We start from the raw sequence: 17,370 nt of genomic DNA, 5'->3' as shown, positions 1-17,370 counted from the left end.
GTTCAGAATTCTTTTTCTCATGGGTTCATAGGTTATATGATTGCAAGATTTTTACAAGAACAGTGACTGGTTAAAAGCCTGGGAGAAAAAACTAAAATGTAACCTGAACCAGCCTGAATAGAAAATTGCTTGGATCTGAGGTTAAATTAGGTCCATATAATCACTTTCTCTTTAAGATGTTCTGATTCTCCCTAATTATAGCTGAATGAAGGTGTATTTGTAGACTGGCAAAAATCTTTTTACACTTCTGTACAGATTCATCTGACACTTAATTCAATGAAGAATTCCTAGTGTATAATACGGGACAGTCTACCAAGTTCTACAAAACTGAAAGGACCAACAGGAAATACTTTAAGCAGAGCCCAGGAGACTCTCCACAGAAAGAGGAGGTTTACGAAAAAGTAACTATTTTCATATGCTGACTCTTCAGCATACAACTGTACACAACACTCACCACACTACGGTTTCCATGCCAAATGTATCAAAAAGGCCACACTGTCAATGCTACCAGAAATCCTGTATTTGAGATAGTACTCCTAACAGGGAACTCTGATCAGACAGCAAGCAGGTGGTTAAAAAAAGCCTGAAAGCTTTCCATCATGCTTCCTAAACACTCCCTGAACTAGTTCCTTATAACCAGAACATTCTCTTAAAAAAATTCTCAAACAAAGCCCCATAAAACGATAACAAAAACAAATGAAAAAAAACCCCAAACATAACCAAGGTAAAAAAAAACCCCACCAATGTGAAAAATAGAAAGGGAGATAGGGCAAGCCAGGAAGTGAACACTATGTACCTTTATTTCATTGATGATTTGGGAGGGAAATGGAGCACAATGCTGACAGCCTGGAGGGCAGTCCCTTTTCAACTCCAGAGTGTCCTCGCTAGGCAAGGGAAATCCTGGGACTTTTAGCATTCTGTTGAAGGTTGCCTTCACTTCTCTTTTGATGAGTGCTACAGAGAACAGGGAACAAATCCTGTCTACTTCAATTCTTCTCTCCAGTGAAGCATAGAACTGTTTCCAAACATTATTTACCTCTCTCTCTGAGGGCCACGGCAAATAAGGAAAAAACCAGTTTACACTTTCAAACCCCTCCCACTATATTTAATGGACAGAGGCACATGTGGAGAGGGTGTGTTAAGCCACAGCCACCCATTCCCAACAGGTACCACTGGCAAGACATCTCAACTCATTTTCCATCAAAATGTTTCAAAGGGTTTAAAAAACACAGTAGCTAAGCCAGGAGGCAATACCAAAGTAGAAAGCTGATGCAGTGTGATCACACCCGTTCAACCACTGTGCCCATCAGAGCCATGTCTTCTACCACAATAAGTTTTGATCAGCATCCAAAATACTAAACTCCTGTGGCTGCAAATGGTGCTTTGATATTCCTCCCCAGACTCTTGGCACAACCTCTTGAAACAATCAGTTTTCAGAGATTCTGAAGAGCTGCCAGAGCAGTATTACAGAGTAAAAGCACCACACTTGCCTGCAGAAAAGACACCCAGTCCAAGAAGTGTTTGGTTTACAGAAGATTTCAGAAGTGCATGAGAACTGTAATGTGGATTGAGAGAGCAGCTGTCTATCACACATTGGAAATGCTAAGGCAACTTCAACCTGGATGGCATTTGCAGAAGGAGCTTTCCATAGCATTCATTCTCACCATATTACAAGACTTCATAACTAAAAATCACTTCCCCGGGCCAAGCCCAAAAGATCCCTGAAGAAGATTCTTAGAGCTAGAAAGCATTCTCCTTTTTCCTAAACAAGGAGGAACAGAGCAACTGCCCACTTACCACTAAAAGAAAAATTAGTACAACCAAGTACTTTATAAGAGTGTCTGTCCTTTGATTTAAAAAAAAATTAAAAAAAGTAAAAAAAAGTACAAGGCACATGTTAGAAACCCCAGTTCAAAGTAAAAGGACTCACCTGCAATGTTGGCAGAGAGCCAGCCACAGGCTTTCTCAATAGCCAGTTCCACCGCAATGTTTTCCGCACTACTTAAAACCTTTACAGGGAGGATAACAAGTGATACAAAATTTACCACCAGCCACAGCACTACAGTCAGTGAAAATTCAGAAGGAAGTCTAGAGGAAAAAAGCTTGATTTTGGCATGCAACAATTAAACAGAGCACCAGCACCTCTTTGGGAACTGCTAGTTTGAGCAATACGACTGACCCACTTTGATATTCCAAACCTCATCAACTCTTGCAGAATTTGGTGCTAAAACAGAAGCATTATCCTTGCAAGACAAATGCAATTTATATAATGTTCTAACCTCAATGGTTAGCTATGAGCTAGAGCATCACTCTACACAGAATATGCAAGGCAGCCTGGTAGAAGTGACTCTCCTTAGCTATCAGTCCTCCCATGAGAGCACCAGTAGGTTCCCTTGACCTGAGCTGTTAAACAGTAAGTGAAATAGCAGTGAAAAAACAGTAATGATCCAGACTTAAAGTCAGGCCTTTAATAAGTTTTAGTGACTATACATACTGCTGCAGATGTCTCTTCTGGCAACAACACCCTTATTGCCTCAGGACCTTTCTTTTTGCAGAATCTGCAAGAAAGAAAACAAGCATGCCACAGGATTAGTCAAAGTTCTTGGACAACACTCAGAGGTTCATTACACAGCAACGCAATAAATCAGACAAAGAAAGGGTAACTACAAGCCACCAGGCTGCATGTCAGTTTTCCAAAGTGGGGAAATAAAACAACTACAGTGGATGCCTGTTTGGAGCTGGATGCAGAGGGACACATAGCACTTTTACCCCTTCCTACAAATACAGTATGAACTGGTTGGAGGTACAGCAGTCAGTCACCCTAAGAAGAGCAGAGGTCATGGTTTATAATTACCAGAACCTGAGCACGATAGGCCAAGCTAAACTAGGCTTATAGATTATTCAGTAAGAAGAGATGAGATGGCAGAAGTTTAAATAACTTTTCCTCCTTACTCTCTGCCTTTGATGAGTGCCTGGGCCCCTTCCTCATACAGGTGAGTGCACACCTCTTCAAGGAGTTTGTCATGATTAGCAGCATCCTCCTTCACTTTATCTTGCAACATGGCCTCAGCCCTTTGAACCAACTCTGCTACCAGTGTTGCCCTGTAAAAAAAACGACAGACTGATATTAATACAAGAGACAGTGCACACTAACTGTACCCAGCCGTTCTCCCCAATTTAGGGGGATACCCATCTCAAACACAATAAACCACTCTGCTAAAAAAGAATCAATCACACTGCATTTAATACTATACCATCTCCTTGTGCTGTATGTAGGGAAGAAAGCAGCAATGAAGATAACAAAATAGTACTAAGAGTCAAGAGCCTTTAGGTTTTAGTAGAAACATATTTGGTTATAGATCTTCTTTCCAGTAGCAATACTGTTGCACACTCAATGGATACTGCTCAGAAGCTCAAATATGTCAACAGCAGCTCACCACAACCAGCACTCCTTATGAGCTGATACCATTTAATGTCTTCAGCAAGCTGACAAGAGAACAGTGCAAACCCTGAGAAAGCTCCTGAGTGACGTGCTGGAGGGCAGGGCTGCAGGAGGACTGGGAAAACGTGAAGAAATGGGCTGACAGTAAGGTGGCAGCTGTGCACCTGTACATGCTGGTGTCTCCTGGCTACAGAGCAGCTCTGCAGAAAGGATTTGAGGTTCCCAATAAACAAGGTAAGTGTTCAAAGAAGGCCAACCTTGTACTGGGCTGACAATAGCAACAGTGCAGCCAGCAAGTCAAGGGAAGTTACTGCTTCCCTCACCACCATGAGGCTGCATCTGGAATAGTATCCAGGACAAGAAAGACATCCATAATTTGAGTAATCACAGGAGAAAATAAAAAAATCATTAAGATCACTGGATGCTGGAGCACACAGCCCACAAGGAGACTGGGGGAGTCAGTTTCACTTTGCCTAGAGAAATGAAAAAGTGACAGGAGAAGGAAAGGTTACAGAGAAAACAGAACAAGGCCCTTCAGGAAGAGCACTGCTTAAGTGAGAAGGAATAAGGTCTGAATTTCCAAAAAGACCCCTAAAATCTTAGTTTTGTAGAAACTTTGTAGGCAAAATTACCCAACTAAAACACAGCATGCTCTGTTCTTTTATCCAGATCTCTAGGCTATTGATTAAGTTTGCTGTACTAGGCACTAGAAGCTATAAATCAGATAGAAGCAGACATACGAACAGGGCAAGATCATAACAAGCCAAGATTCTTTGCACAAAAGTTGGCTGGGTCACTTATGAAAGGGAATTAGGTCAGTCTAAGGAAGACCTAAAAAAGCCCCTGTAAGTGAAGATGAAGAATGGAACTACCATCCAAAACTGATGCCAAGAGAAGACACTGCCCCGCTCCACCTATCATCAATAGGTAATGTTGTAATTACATGAATAATGTATGAAAGATGTTGTAATCACCTAGATTCAGATGTAAAAATTAACCTGTTTTTATACCTGTGCTTCAAAGTGAGTTTGTGCAGTGAGAACTGCCTCGCTTCCCTGCGCAGAAATCAATACCTGCTGCTAATGGAATACAAATTTTCTCTTAGCAGTTCTTTGGCAGCGTTTTTCACTATCATGAAGGTTGACTGGCAATATACACAAGCTGGAACAAGATATTCTGATAGCATATAAGGAAACATCTTTCACAAATCCTGGGAAAATTAAGCATCGGAACATGGTACTAAGAGTCTAGCTGAATCCCCATCCTTAAAAGATGGAAACTTTTCCAACTGAAAAAGGTACCAATAAACCTGATCTAACCTGAAAGGTGGCCCTTCTTTGAGCAAGGGCTTGGATGCCATGACCTCTAGAGGTCACTTCTAAGATTTTCCTATCATAGGCAAGAATGTTCCAAAACTGATATAAAGTCTCAAAATGCTGTACTATGAGTGTACCAATTCCTCTCTGTCATGGCAGTAAGACATTTCTGGTCATAGTTTTATATAGCCTTGGTGGTCTGTTATACAGCATGCTCTGAGGAAAGTTTTCTTTCCCTCATACACACAAGGTTCAAAGGATCAACTCTTTCCCTCATTATAATGTAAAGTTACTTCTCAAGTTACAGAACAGATTACCAGCACTTACTTGATGTGCTTAACACAGTTGGATCCCACTCTCTCTGCCACAAATTCAACTGTTCTCCGTAGGGAAGAAGGCTGGTTGTGGAAAAAGGCCTGTTCCAACTCTACCTGTTCAAGAGAAAGTGCTACAATTGATTAGAGCATTCCACCTAAATCCTTTTCTCATCAACACAGGAATGGACAGAACTACCACCTGAAAATGCACTAAAAGGCACACAATTTGCCTACACTAGAACTTTCTGCCATTTCATCATTCATCATCCCTGTAAATTATATACTCCCTATTCCCTTCTAGCCATTTAACCCAAGCTCATTATCAGGGTTTTTTCTGAAGCTACAAAAGCAAATGCCCTGTAAATGGAAGAATGAGAGAGCTCTGACAGCACCTACTAATAGTCAGTCACCACCAGCAGCCTCTCTTTTAAATACAGGTTGTTAATCCCATAGGCTGCTGCACAGGTTTTTCTTTCAGTGGCAAGAATGGCTACAATCTATCCAAAACAAAGTACGAGAAACATACCAACATTTTATGTTAAAGAAGAGGGAGACAGATAAATAGATTAGTTGTTCCAATTGCAAGACTGTTTACTGAAGTTATCTGGATTTCAACACCCACATGGCATCCCAGCCACATGACTGTAACAGAAAAACAGGGAGAGGATCCCTGGATGTCGAACACAATGTTCCTTGCTTCCTGGGTGCATTCTTTTCTTTCCCTGGCATTAGGATACCACTGTGTACAAGCAAGCTCTCCTGCCCCATTTCCCCTTGTGACTCCCTAATTTCAATACCTGCAGTTTCCGCTGTGTGACAGAAGCCTTGGGTGCTAAAGACTCTGCAGCTGTGGGAGTGATTTTCCTTATAAAGCCACCATTTTTTGCTCCACTACCAGTCACAAAAGAGGCAAGTAGCTTACGCAGCTCACCTGTACAGGAAAACATGCAAAAGCAGTCATCATTGCCATAAGCAAGGGGAAAAAAAATCAAACTCAAGAAAGAGACTTTCACTTTGCCAGTCCTGTTCCTAGAGCAGATTCTCTCAACTTCCACAAAAGCAGAAGTTTTAGAAAAGCAGAGGGGTATCCCACACATTTAACTGGCAGGGCACAGCAAGGCAGGCATAGCTCTGAACAGAAAAGAGGGGGCTTCAGAAAAGCTGCCTAACACATGAAACTTGTCCAGGCAGATCAGGGAGCAGTCACTTTTATGCATCCCTCTTCAGTGTGGCAAGTGAGAACTGTAAAGTCTACAAGGACAAGGCAAGCAGAGTTACGCAGAATTCCAGCTGGGGCAGGAGAAAATACCAGGGGAAAAGCTTGATGACATGTTCAACCCCAAGAAGCTTTTGTGATGCAGGTTTAACACAGGTTTACTACTAAGTCCCAAGAAGCAGAGCACCATCTCACCATCTGGGACTGTATTATCTACAGAGAAGAATGTTACTAATGGCAGACAGATCCCAGGAAAAAAGCCATCTCAACAACCTCACAAGGACACAAAAGGATTCTTCACCTCTGCCTGGCAGCAGGTATATGCTCAAGGACCCAGACATTGCTCGCAGTACAAACACGTCTCCCTGTACCTGGGATGGAAAAGTTGTACTCTTCATTCCTTATAATGCTTCCTTCCAGCTTTTTAAGGGTGGTTTGCTTTGTTCCTCCTTATTCAAGCCCTACAGATCACTTATGCTGACTATGGAGCCTCCCTCTCCCAGCTTCACCAGACAGTATTTACCATTCCACGAGCTTCTGCAATATACAGCTTTTTATCAAGGTTGACTCATACATAACTGAGACCCAAAGATGTGAGCAGGGGTGAGAAAGATGATCCAAGAACTCACAGCACCAAAGGACAAATAGAAACAATTAAATAAATAAAAGTAAATATATATTTATTTTTTTTATATAGCAAAAATAAGTAAACTACTCACCAAGATAGGGACAACAGGTATAAAGTAACTGCTGATCCACCAAAGGTACAGAGTCCTAGTGAGAAAATGAAGGAAATGCTGAAAGGATACAGCAGGAAAAAACACAGTCTTCAAGTCAGAAATCCTATACATATAGTCATAGGCAGGTTTTAGGGCTGCCTTTCCATAAAAACAATAACTGGATTAAAAATACACAGAAAAATTACAAACTTTACAACCCAAGTGTTCCATCAAGCCCTCTAACACAGAATAAGCTGCTCTACTTTTATCAGTGTAGCTCAGCCTTTGCTCCTGATCACTGTCAAAGCACAGCTGAAAGCTGTTGGGTAAAGAAGGGAACCAGGACTGTTGCCACAGCTGCTACTCATAAAGGAGAAACATACCTGAGGAAAATAAATGAGGCACATCTGCTACACATTACCCTGCCCAGTTGCCTTCCCCCAGACTCACAGAACACCAGGCTGCGGAGGAGTGTCAGCCCAATGTTCCACTGCACAGGCAGGGCCACGGGAGGAAAAGGAACTTCAGATCCCACCCAGGCAACCAGTGTGTCTTATCGAATACACTTGTTCTTCAAAGAATACTATGTATCCCTTTGCATGTCTGGGAGTTATCTGAAACATCACGGATGTATAAACTCACTTGCATTTCTGCTTGCTCGTACTATTTTCAGTTCAGCTACCCTTTATCATATAACTGGAATACGAGTGATAGCAACCTTGCTCTCACAGTCCCATCTTATTTCTGTTTACCATTACTACTACTTATTTCTGTGAAGAGCTGCAGTTCTATCAGCTCACCTTGTACTGCAATAATCAGTGAGTAGGAAAACAGCATCTGATCTGGCACCTATGGCACCTATTCAGCAAATTATTGCAGCAGGTGAGATGGCTCCTGCCTGACAGAAAACCCAGAGCTGTAAACACAGAGTTCACAACCCAGGATGAAATGCAACTGAGGCACTTGGACAAACTATGGCATCACATCCATTATGCTCAATACAGCTGCTTTGAAGCCAAGTTCCTAGTAAGATCTCAAAACTCCTGAGGATGTGGTAGGTCCATCTTCATCAACAGATTCAGAGGACACAGGTGTGCACTAACTCACCAAAGCCTGAGTGGATGTCACAGTATCCATCATACATCTCTCCTGCCTGTCATCAGGGGTGAAAAACAACTCTTCAGGGACTGATGGAACCTGAAACAGAAAACCCTGCAGTTACAATCCAAACAACAGCCAGTAACATACACCATTTCTGGTAAGAGGACAGTAAAATCTCACCACTCTGGCACTGACAAAAAGCCCCCAACTGGCACTAAGGATCCTCTCTGTCCTATGAACCTTTCCATAAAATTAAAGATTTAGTTTGATTACAGTAACGTAAGCCACATTCCTTACCCTTCCCATACACCATCTTTCACATTTCCAATAGGTTCCCACTAAGCAGTTACCTTCCTTCCAACAGGAGGCACAGACAAAAAATTCCCTAATAATTCAAGGCTTTTTTTTTGTTTGTTTGGGGTTTTTTTCTGCTTTTTCTTCAGGGAAGAACTGTGCAGATACAGGAGACTCTACCTGAAAAAGCCAACCCAGAACTGCCAGGATCAGTAGCTTGTTCAGGAAACTCATCTCCTTATCTTCAGAAAGGACCATTAACCTGTCATGCAGCAAAAGCAATAAGAGAGAATGTTAGTTTTCAGCAGGTCAGTTTTCATGAAGAAGAAGAACTCAAAAACAATTCACTTTCCAATTATACTACTTGTCACCATGTACACATTCCTTCCATGCCAGTCAAAAGACTGGAGAGCAAGTTCTACTATTTTATGTACCTGAATAATATGCTGTCTTACATTTACAGTGGAAATGCCATTCCCTAGAATGTGCTTCAAAGTTTCCAAATATATATAAGAAAGAAAACTAGAAGATTATTTAGGCATTGGAAATCTTGTAGGTGTAAGGATAAAATTCAAGGTTTAAAATTCACAGTTGAAGATGTGGAATGAGCAAGTGGGGATTTAAAGACTTTTACTTACTTAACGAAAAACTCACATATTTGAATCAAATATTAATCCCCAAATTTAAGATCTGCTCTCTTTGCAGCTTTATGTAAGATAAGAAGTGCTCACAAACTGCATAAAAAATGTAAAAAAATTGGTGTTTAAAAGAATCTCAAAGTAGTTTCTGCATGCATTCTCAAACATCAGGTATCTCAACTAAATAATCAAACATTCACAGAAAAGTTCTTAATACATATACTTTCCCAGGTTCTTACCTGTATACCTGCAGCAAAAGACCAAATACTTTCCTGTAGTAATCCAGGAAAGGAGCAACATGATCCACAAGGGAAAGGTACTCCACAATCCATGGAATAGTGAGGATAGAACGTTGATCCCGAACAGACTGTCTCAGAAGCTTCAATATATCCAGTATAGGCAGGGTCTTAAACAACAACAGAAGTTACAGCAACAGCTTGAAGTTATCTTTTGATACTTAAAGAAATAATTTTATCTGTATCTTGACTTTTCTTTCTAGGATTTCATCTTCTGTACTCATAGAGGTGACTTCTGGCTAATGAAAACCCTCCTTTGCACATAAGCAGAGGTAAAAACCACACTATGACTGCAACCAGATATCCCACTGGGACTCTCAAAAGCAAGGTTGTAAGCCTGCCTAAGTACAAGTGGAGTAGCTGCATTCAGAATGACACCCTGCCAGGAGATGGATGCAAAACTAACAAAACCATTCCTGGTATCTGGATTTTATAAATACAGCTAGGTGAGAGTTCTGGTATGACAGACCCAGATTAGCAGAAATAACAGAAGACTGCGTATCTTACCACTGGTGCATTGTTCCCTCTTTTCTAGGTTACACAAACTTGTTTCCCTTGTTCCCAACTCCAGAATATGCTGTAGGGAACACAGGACCATAAAACATCATCGCAGTAACGACTGGCTCACTTTGAAAGGGTATGACTATTCATAATCCCCTCCTTGGATTAGAAAACCTGCCTATCAAGCAAAAGGCAGTGTTAGGTTTCTTACTTGGTTTCTTAATGCTAATGCAGAATCTTGCAAGTCTCTAGTTGGCTGCTCCACGGTGCGATATGGCAAGAAAACAAGAAACCCCAGAAACTTGGCGAGGAGTCGTAGACTTAACAAGACCACAGTGAAGCGCTTCTTTTCGTCCTGAAATGAAGAAGAGGAGCAAGCTGAGGCAATGCTACCCTAAACTGACAAAGCAAATACCTGCACTAAACTTTTACTCCCTTAAGGACCACACAGCTTCATTGCTGCTTTTAATAAAGGTAAGTTTCCAAAATACGTATTTATCAAGCATTTTAAATTGCTTCTGTCTCCATTGCTTCACTTTCATCACAAGATGACACTTTTCAAGAGCTTTCTAAAACAAGCAGCTGCTCAATCACACCCCTTAAAGACCTTTGGAGTCAGTGAGAGGGCAGAGAGCTGATCTGACATTGCCTCCTTTATACCACTACCACTCTGCAAGTCTTCATGAACCTTTGGCAGCTACTTTGCTAACAAACTATAAGCTGTGACACACCTCTGACAGGTATAGCTGAGTGAAGAAACATCTGAACAGGTATGGACTGAAATGACTACAAATTCAAATTAAAATCTTTCTACATGGAAAAGTAAGAAGTAGCTATTGCAACTGAGTGCAACAACTGAACTCGGTTATTTCACAGATCTAACACAGGATACCAATAGCCTAAAAAGTAGGCAAAAAGGCAAAATAGCCTAAAAAGGAGGCACTTTGCAAACTACTGTGCATTATCTCTTATGACACAGTTCTGTGAAGCATGCTGAAGCATGCAGGTAAGTGGCAAGGGGATCAGACTTCCACAATCTGAGTTATGACAAAAGCAAATGAAGAAGCTCTTGTCCTGTTAATACAATAGTGGAAGGTCCAAGCAACTCACAATTAAGCCAGTAATTGTTTGAGAAATTCCTGCCAGATGTGTTTGAAAAATAACAAGCTTACCTGTTCATCCATATCTGCTTCCCCATCACTTGGCTCATGCTCCACCAGAGTAAGCCCATTCAGTTCAAGTATCTTGAGGCACAGACTATCCATCAGATGCTGGTTGAACTGATAACTTCAGCAAAAAATGATGAGTCAGACTGTGCTGAAAACAGCAGTAAAACCTCAACTAACAGACTGCAAAATTTCGAGCTTGTCTCATGACTTGTAACAAGCATCAGCAGACATCCAATGTAACAAACTGACAAACAAGAAATCAAGAGACAAGACTAGTACTGGCTGACCCCCTGCATTTCCACTTCTTTTGTACTTTTTTGAAGAGATGCTATTTAGTAAGTCTCAGAAGGATAATGAAATTGATCTGTCAAAGCGGGAAGCTGTAAGGTAATTGAATTTAAGATTAAAATCTCCCATAGATCACAATTCCTCCATGCCATGAATTGTGAAAAACTCTTTAAACAAAACCATGAACCTGGCTTTATCCTGTACTCCTGGGCTTCATGCACTATCACACAAGAAGAACTTGTCCAGTCCAGTGTCCCTGCTGGCAGCACTGCATGCCTTGGCACTGGGAAATGCTGACAGCTTCTGAGAAAATACTAGGTTTTATGGAAGAAAAATTATTACCACACATTACCATTTAGTCTAGTCCCAGTCTTTCTGAATAACTCCCTGCTGCAAGAGCAACATGCTGGTGCTCCTGTTGCCCACACATTTCACAGAGGAAATAGCAAGCACAGGCAGCTAACCTTCCTGCGCTGAGGATGAAGTCCCTGAAGAACTGCTGGCACCCTGGGAATGAAGGGGGTGGACAAGGTCCTCTGATGCTCTGAGGAACAACAAATCTTTCCTGCAGCCTCTTCAGACGGCTCAGATTATCAGAACCCAGCATATTAAGGACATCCTGGTCTGGAGTGTCTCCCCAGCTTGCGCCACCACCAATAGGACCTTTACACATCTTTAGGAGACAGAAAGAGTAGGGAGGTGGAAGATTTGTGTCAAGACATCATTTCACTTCATCTCTCACCCAACATATTATCCTTTCCTCACAAGACTCTGTTTTTGGAATAATTCAAGCATGTACTATTTAGTTAACCACATACAGAACAACTCTTCCTCATGCCAAAACATGCTACCCACCTTGGCCATAAGCAGTCTAGAGGTCTTGCGAGACAGAATTCTGATCCTATACAGTTAACTAGGCCATATCTAGTGAGCTACATGTGGATGTGAAGAAAGAACACTATCACTTGCATGATCTTCATCAGCCACTCAGTAAGATACTCAGTCCAGTCTCCAAGGCCCATGATGCTGAACTATGCCTTCCCAGACCAAGTTTTCCTGGAACTTCCACAGAGTTAAATAGAACTAAAAATTAATGCCTCACTCCCTCAAACACACAGATACTACTCAAGACTCAAATGCTTACAGAACTGCATAACTGTTAATGTTGGAAGGGGCCTCTTGGATCATCTACTCTAACCCCCTTCAGTCAGAGTCAGCTACATCAGGTTGTCCAAGATCATGTCCAATTGGGTTTTGAATGTCTCCACAGACTGGGACTTCACAACCGCTCTGGGCAACCTGCTTCAGTATTTGACCACCCTCACATTAAAGAAGTGTCCTCCTGTGTTCAGATGGAATTTCCTTTTTCTCAATTTGTGTCCATTGCCTCATGTTCTGTCAGTGAGCACTACCAAGAATACAGCTTCCTCATCTTCTTCTTAATTCCTTTCCGGCAGGTATTTGTAACCTGGAGCTTTCTCTTCTCCAGGCCAAATACTCCCAGGTCTCTCAGCTTCTCCTCATACAAAAAATATTCCCATCCCTTATCATTTACATAGCCCTGCACTGGACTTGCTCTTTCTTTTCTTTTGCTGGTGAGCCCAGGATTGCACACAGTACTCCAGACATAATGCAATATATACTCCTAGCCAATGATGAGTAAAGGGAAAAGATAACTGCATATCCCTACACCTAAATCACGAGTTTTAATGAGAGATCATACTAAAAAGCAACATTTAACTATGTATATCAAGTGAGCAACAATTAGGTCCATTTATTCCAGAGCATCCTTCCTTCCCCAAAGGAACATCTTGTTACACTTCCCAACCTTTAAACTGCAAGGCTTCGACACAAATCCTCAGATGTGGTTCATTTCTGAAAGAGTATCATACAACACACAAGATTCTGCAAATCACTCTCTAGTCAGACACATCAGATTCACTGAAGATGTCAAGTTACCAGTTTAGATCTTTGGTTACCCTTGTGAAATCCTGCAGTCTTCTTTAAGAAGGCACAGATACAAAGCAGAAATACAGCACCTAGGCCTAATTAAATCCTATTGATGCAACAAAGTTCATCTCACCTCTTTCCCTCAGTTTCCATGAACACACACATATAATCAGACAGGACACTGATGCAAACTCAGTCTTGACACTGGAGAAATTTTCAACATTCCATTATTTCCTGGCAATGTGTATGGGCTAATATTCAAGGTGAGGTTTTGTGTCTGTTTTGCTATCCAAAAGGAACCCAGCAATAAGACAGGCATTTATAGAGTGAACATCTACACTCCAATCAGAAGCATCTTCTCTTTTTTCATTCCTTTAGTTACAATGAAGTCACATGATGCTTGAAACTGGCCAAACCCCCCCTCTAAATTACTAGCAATACTGTATCAAAAGCAGGCTGTTGCAGTGTGAAACAGAAGAACTAGAGACTATCTGCAGATAAGACACTCATGGTGTTAAATATAACTGGAAACTTCTGCATTTGATATATGTCAAAATACACCCTTAAAATTTCCAGAAACTATAACTGTACTAAAATTAGAAGTTCAACGCAAATAACCATTAAGAATTAATGCTTACAGTTCATGATGTGCTCAGTGTGCCTTATTCCTGATATAAACAGAGTTCATCAGTAATTTAGCACTGATTATTTCTTAAAAAGGAAAGAAATTCCCATCCTAAAGACTTGTCTCTCCCAAAGGAAAGTTTCAATAGGAAAATCTCAAAGAAATTTGCAAAAGATGGTTTGTTTTCTCGGGCTGAGGAAGGATCAAATCAGCTTTGACATATACATTCATTAAAAAAACTTAAGTCATTTACCTGGATAAGCTGTTTCTGAAAGAGCCTCGCAAAATGGCTGTGGTTGCAGGTTGCAGACAGGTGAGCCATCATGGCCCTGTGAAGGAAAAGATTATAAATTCTAACTGGAACTGAGCAGTACAAAAACCAGTGTTCTAACCCCAAACCATACCAAAAGCATAAAAAACTGCTTTTAAGGAATCTCCAAAGGCTGTTGCAAAAAGCAACGTATTTATAACTAAGCTTCCCAAGAACTGAGCTCCATCTGCTGCTGACGTGGAAACCAATATTCTCCCTGAGCACCTGCAGAGTAACTCTAAAGATAAAAACAATCTCTTCCTTTCCTGAAATAATGCTGTTACTTGGGAAGAAGAAGGAACTCATTCACCTCCCACTCCTCCCTATGCAGCAGAGTGAGTTCAGAGTTCACACATGCAGAAGTAAGAAAATAGCAATAGTGCTACTTCTGATGCCCCAAGAGAGGGAAAATTCCTCAGTTTAGGCCTCAGCCTTGTTTTGCTCCTGTGGTGAAAAGCCACCTACATACATGTAACTTGACTAGGCTGGTGGCTGAAACTAACACAGAAAGCCACAAGGCAACTGCTTTCAAAACCATAGTAGTTTCTTCATATATACACTCTATTTTGATAAAGCAATAAATGAATTTAACAGTCTGCTTTCCATAGAAAGTACGCAGCTGTCTTGTTTTCAGAGACAATACATTACAATCCTCTGGAACAATCAGAAGAGCTAACAGCTGAACATATAACACACCTCCCCACACTTAAGTAGTGTCAGACATCAGAAACATGAAATGCACACACAAGTGTATACAATAACAGTGTTCAGGCCACAGTATACTGGTAGCTCTTTCTGTAATTATGAACAGGGAGAGAGTGACATCAACACTGACCAAATTAGGCCTTTGCCACTTATGCTTGCTTCTTTAAGGTAACAGCTGATACTTTGAAATCTAGATGCAAATTTACATGGGTAGTATATTCCAAGCAGCACAGCTCCCTACAGATTAGTGCAGAAGACCAGGGAGAACATGGAGCTAAGAATGGCAAGTCTAGTATGCTGCACCAGCAAGTCAGCTACATTAAAGAGAGACCTCAAGCTGCAGGAGACTCCTACCTGATCTTACTGCCCAGAACTCTTTCAAAGTCCCAGCCAGTTTTCTCATGATTGTCCTCCCATTCACGCAGAAGTTCATAAAATATATCTCTGTGAATCAAGATATTTAAGGGAATGAAAGCCCACTCTTCAAAATTTGTATTTACAAGATTGAATATTCAACTGCTCCAAAGTTTCCCAGCAAGAATCTACCTCAGATTAAATAACTCAAGTCTCTAAGCCTTTGCAGCACTCATTAATGCTAGCAGTACTTGAGTGAGTTTCCATTTTCCATGTCTGACAAGCAAGTGCTTAAGCTTGTTATGCCCAAGCTCTGATGGAATGACCAAAACACCCATTACCAGACAGACATACTGAAGACTGAGAGGCAGGAAAAAAATTAGCCACATGAAATAATCGCTATGACAAGAGAAAAAAGGAGACAACTTGTCATTCTGCCCTCACCCTGTAGCTGCAAGCACAGAGAGGGGTGTCAGGGAGAATAAAAGCATACCAGATCTATATGCAGAAGCAATCCAGGAGGGTGACACACTGTACTGGCATTAACAGAAGTCTCAATAACTCCTGAAGAATTAGGCTGTTTTTCTCTAAAGACATTATGCATTTAGCTCCTGCAGTTAATATGGAAAAAGACTTTTTTGTTTCTTTTAATTAGAGTGAAAATTTCAAGACTTTTTTCTATAGCATGTAGCATACATGAAACATTATTAATATCTTTTGCTCACAATCATGCAAAGGTTATACCCTGTGAACCATACAGTAACAACAGAAGAAACTTACCTTTGTTTCTTAAATATGTGAAATGCTCTATCACTGGGAAAGTTGGAGCGATTATCAGTTTCTGGCTGAAAAGAAACAGACTGTACAGAGCATGGCAACAGGACAGACACCTGTTAAAAACACAAAGACAACCATTAGACTAATGAGAATCTCAAAACAATCTGAGACTCAGACAAAAGCAGAGAAAAGGCATGAAGAGGAACCCAAGTACCACTAGCCAAGCTGTTCAGACACTAGCTACTTCCTAATTGCTAACTACTAGTAAACACTAACAGTTTTACAACTTACATTTCATTAGAGGCAGAATCACTCAACATTATGAGAGAAAACATCTCATGTCTCTAAGTCTCTGCTGAACAGATTGCAACCAGTATTGATACAGTGTGGAAAGAATGATCTGCAAACAGTCAAAATGTACCTTCAATATTTGGCTGCAGAAAATGCAGGATAGTGGGTGGCAATTCCTGTATTGTTACTCTTTCTCCAATTCAAAAAGTCTATGTCTTCAAGCAACAAGAAACTTTTATTTACAACTTTAACAACTTGAAAGCTCAGTTATTGACATATCCTAGTCTCAGAACATACACTGTACTTTTTTTGCCAAGAGTAATTTCAATTTTTAAAAGATGCATGAAATGAGATATAAAATACATTCCTACCATCCAGCTTTAGTTCCCTAACCCAGATGATTACATGAGGAAACCAGTTTTCACAATCTGTACTGCCTCCTCTGAAATTTCATTTGCCTAAAAAGAGTCTATATCTATGAAAAAATCCACTTCTCCAAAACTACCTTCTGATCCAGCATCTCCTGGGATGCATGCTTATTAGATGAGACTCTCAAATGCAAAACTTGACCCTATCAAAGTGTCTGGCTGAGATCAGGGCCCAGAGCACAATACAAGGATAGCCAGCAGTGACTCACAGCTAACAATCACTGGACCTAGCAATTCACTGACCCTGCTGACAAGAAAAAGAAGTAGCTTTTACATAGCTGCCAGAGACAACATGACAAGATACCTGAAGTAGAAGTAATGAGATTTAACATCAAAGCCATTGCAAATAAAAGAGCAACAATTTGAAGAAATGTCATTTGAGGTCCACCAATTTTTACCTTGGCTGTGCTGTTTTCATAAGCTTGCCTGAGCCTGTTGTGCAAGGTGGGAGAAAAAGATGCAATTCGTTCATTTTCAGCCAAAAGTTTCAGCATCCCCTTTTCCAAATGGGAAATAATTCTGCCAAGACAACAGGGATAAAACTCAGACAGACAGAAAAGAGACATGATCAGACCTAAAGAAATGCTTATGCTCATGTTTTATGAGGCTGACAAGTAAAGAGTTCTAAGCCAC

At 40.8% G+C, this 17,370-nt stretch overlaps 1 protein-coding gene across 1 annotated transcript in view; it reads right to left on the bottom strand.

The window, feature by feature from the left end:
• Positions 1 to 17,370, bottom strand: part of CDAN1 (codanin 1) — a 35,420-nt gene that overhangs the window by 6,331 nt on the left and 11,719 nt on the right. The window contains exons 7-23 of the mRNA XM_071558321.1: positions 17,136 to 17,256; positions 16,022 to 16,131; positions 15,242 to 15,331; positions 14,126 to 14,201; positions 11,762 to 11,970; positions 11,013 to 11,127; positions 10,052 to 10,195; positions 9,283 to 9,449; positions 8,586 to 8,667; positions 8,118 to 8,207; positions 7,011 to 7,065; positions 5,873 to 6,006; positions 5,086 to 5,189; positions 2,953 to 3,102; positions 2,495 to 2,558; positions 1,931 to 2,009; positions 797 to 954 (exon numbers count right to left, since the gene is read on the bottom strand). Coding sequence (XP_071414422.1) covers positions 797 to 954; positions 1,931 to 2,009; positions 2,495 to 2,558; positions 2,953 to 3,102; positions 5,086 to 5,189; positions 5,873 to 6,006; positions 7,011 to 7,065; positions 8,118 to 8,207; positions 8,586 to 8,667; positions 9,283 to 9,449; positions 10,052 to 10,195; positions 11,013 to 11,127; positions 11,762 to 11,970; positions 14,126 to 14,201; positions 15,242 to 15,331; positions 16,022 to 16,131; positions 17,136 to 17,256 — 1,948 coding nt within the window. The remainder of the gene's footprint in view (positions 1 to 796; positions 955 to 1,930; positions 2,010 to 2,494; positions 2,559 to 2,952; positions 3,103 to 5,085; positions 5,190 to 5,872; positions 6,007 to 7,010; positions 7,066 to 8,117; positions 8,208 to 8,585; positions 8,668 to 9,282; positions 9,450 to 10,051; positions 10,196 to 11,012; positions 11,128 to 11,761; positions 11,971 to 14,125; positions 14,202 to 15,241; positions 15,332 to 16,021; positions 16,132 to 17,135; positions 17,257 to 17,370) is intronic.

This window comes from Pithys albifrons, chromosome 6 (genome assembly GCF_047495875.1).
Source record: "Pithys albifrons albifrons isolate INPA30051 chromosome 6, PitAlb_v1, whole genome shotgun sequence".
In the NCBI taxonomy this organism is placed as follows: Eukaryota; Metazoa; Chordata; class Aves; order Passeriformes; family Thamnophilidae; genus Pithys; species Pithys albifrons.
The sequence above is the reverse complement of the archived record's forward strand: the minus strand, read 5'-3'. Positions and strand labels throughout refer to the sequence as shown.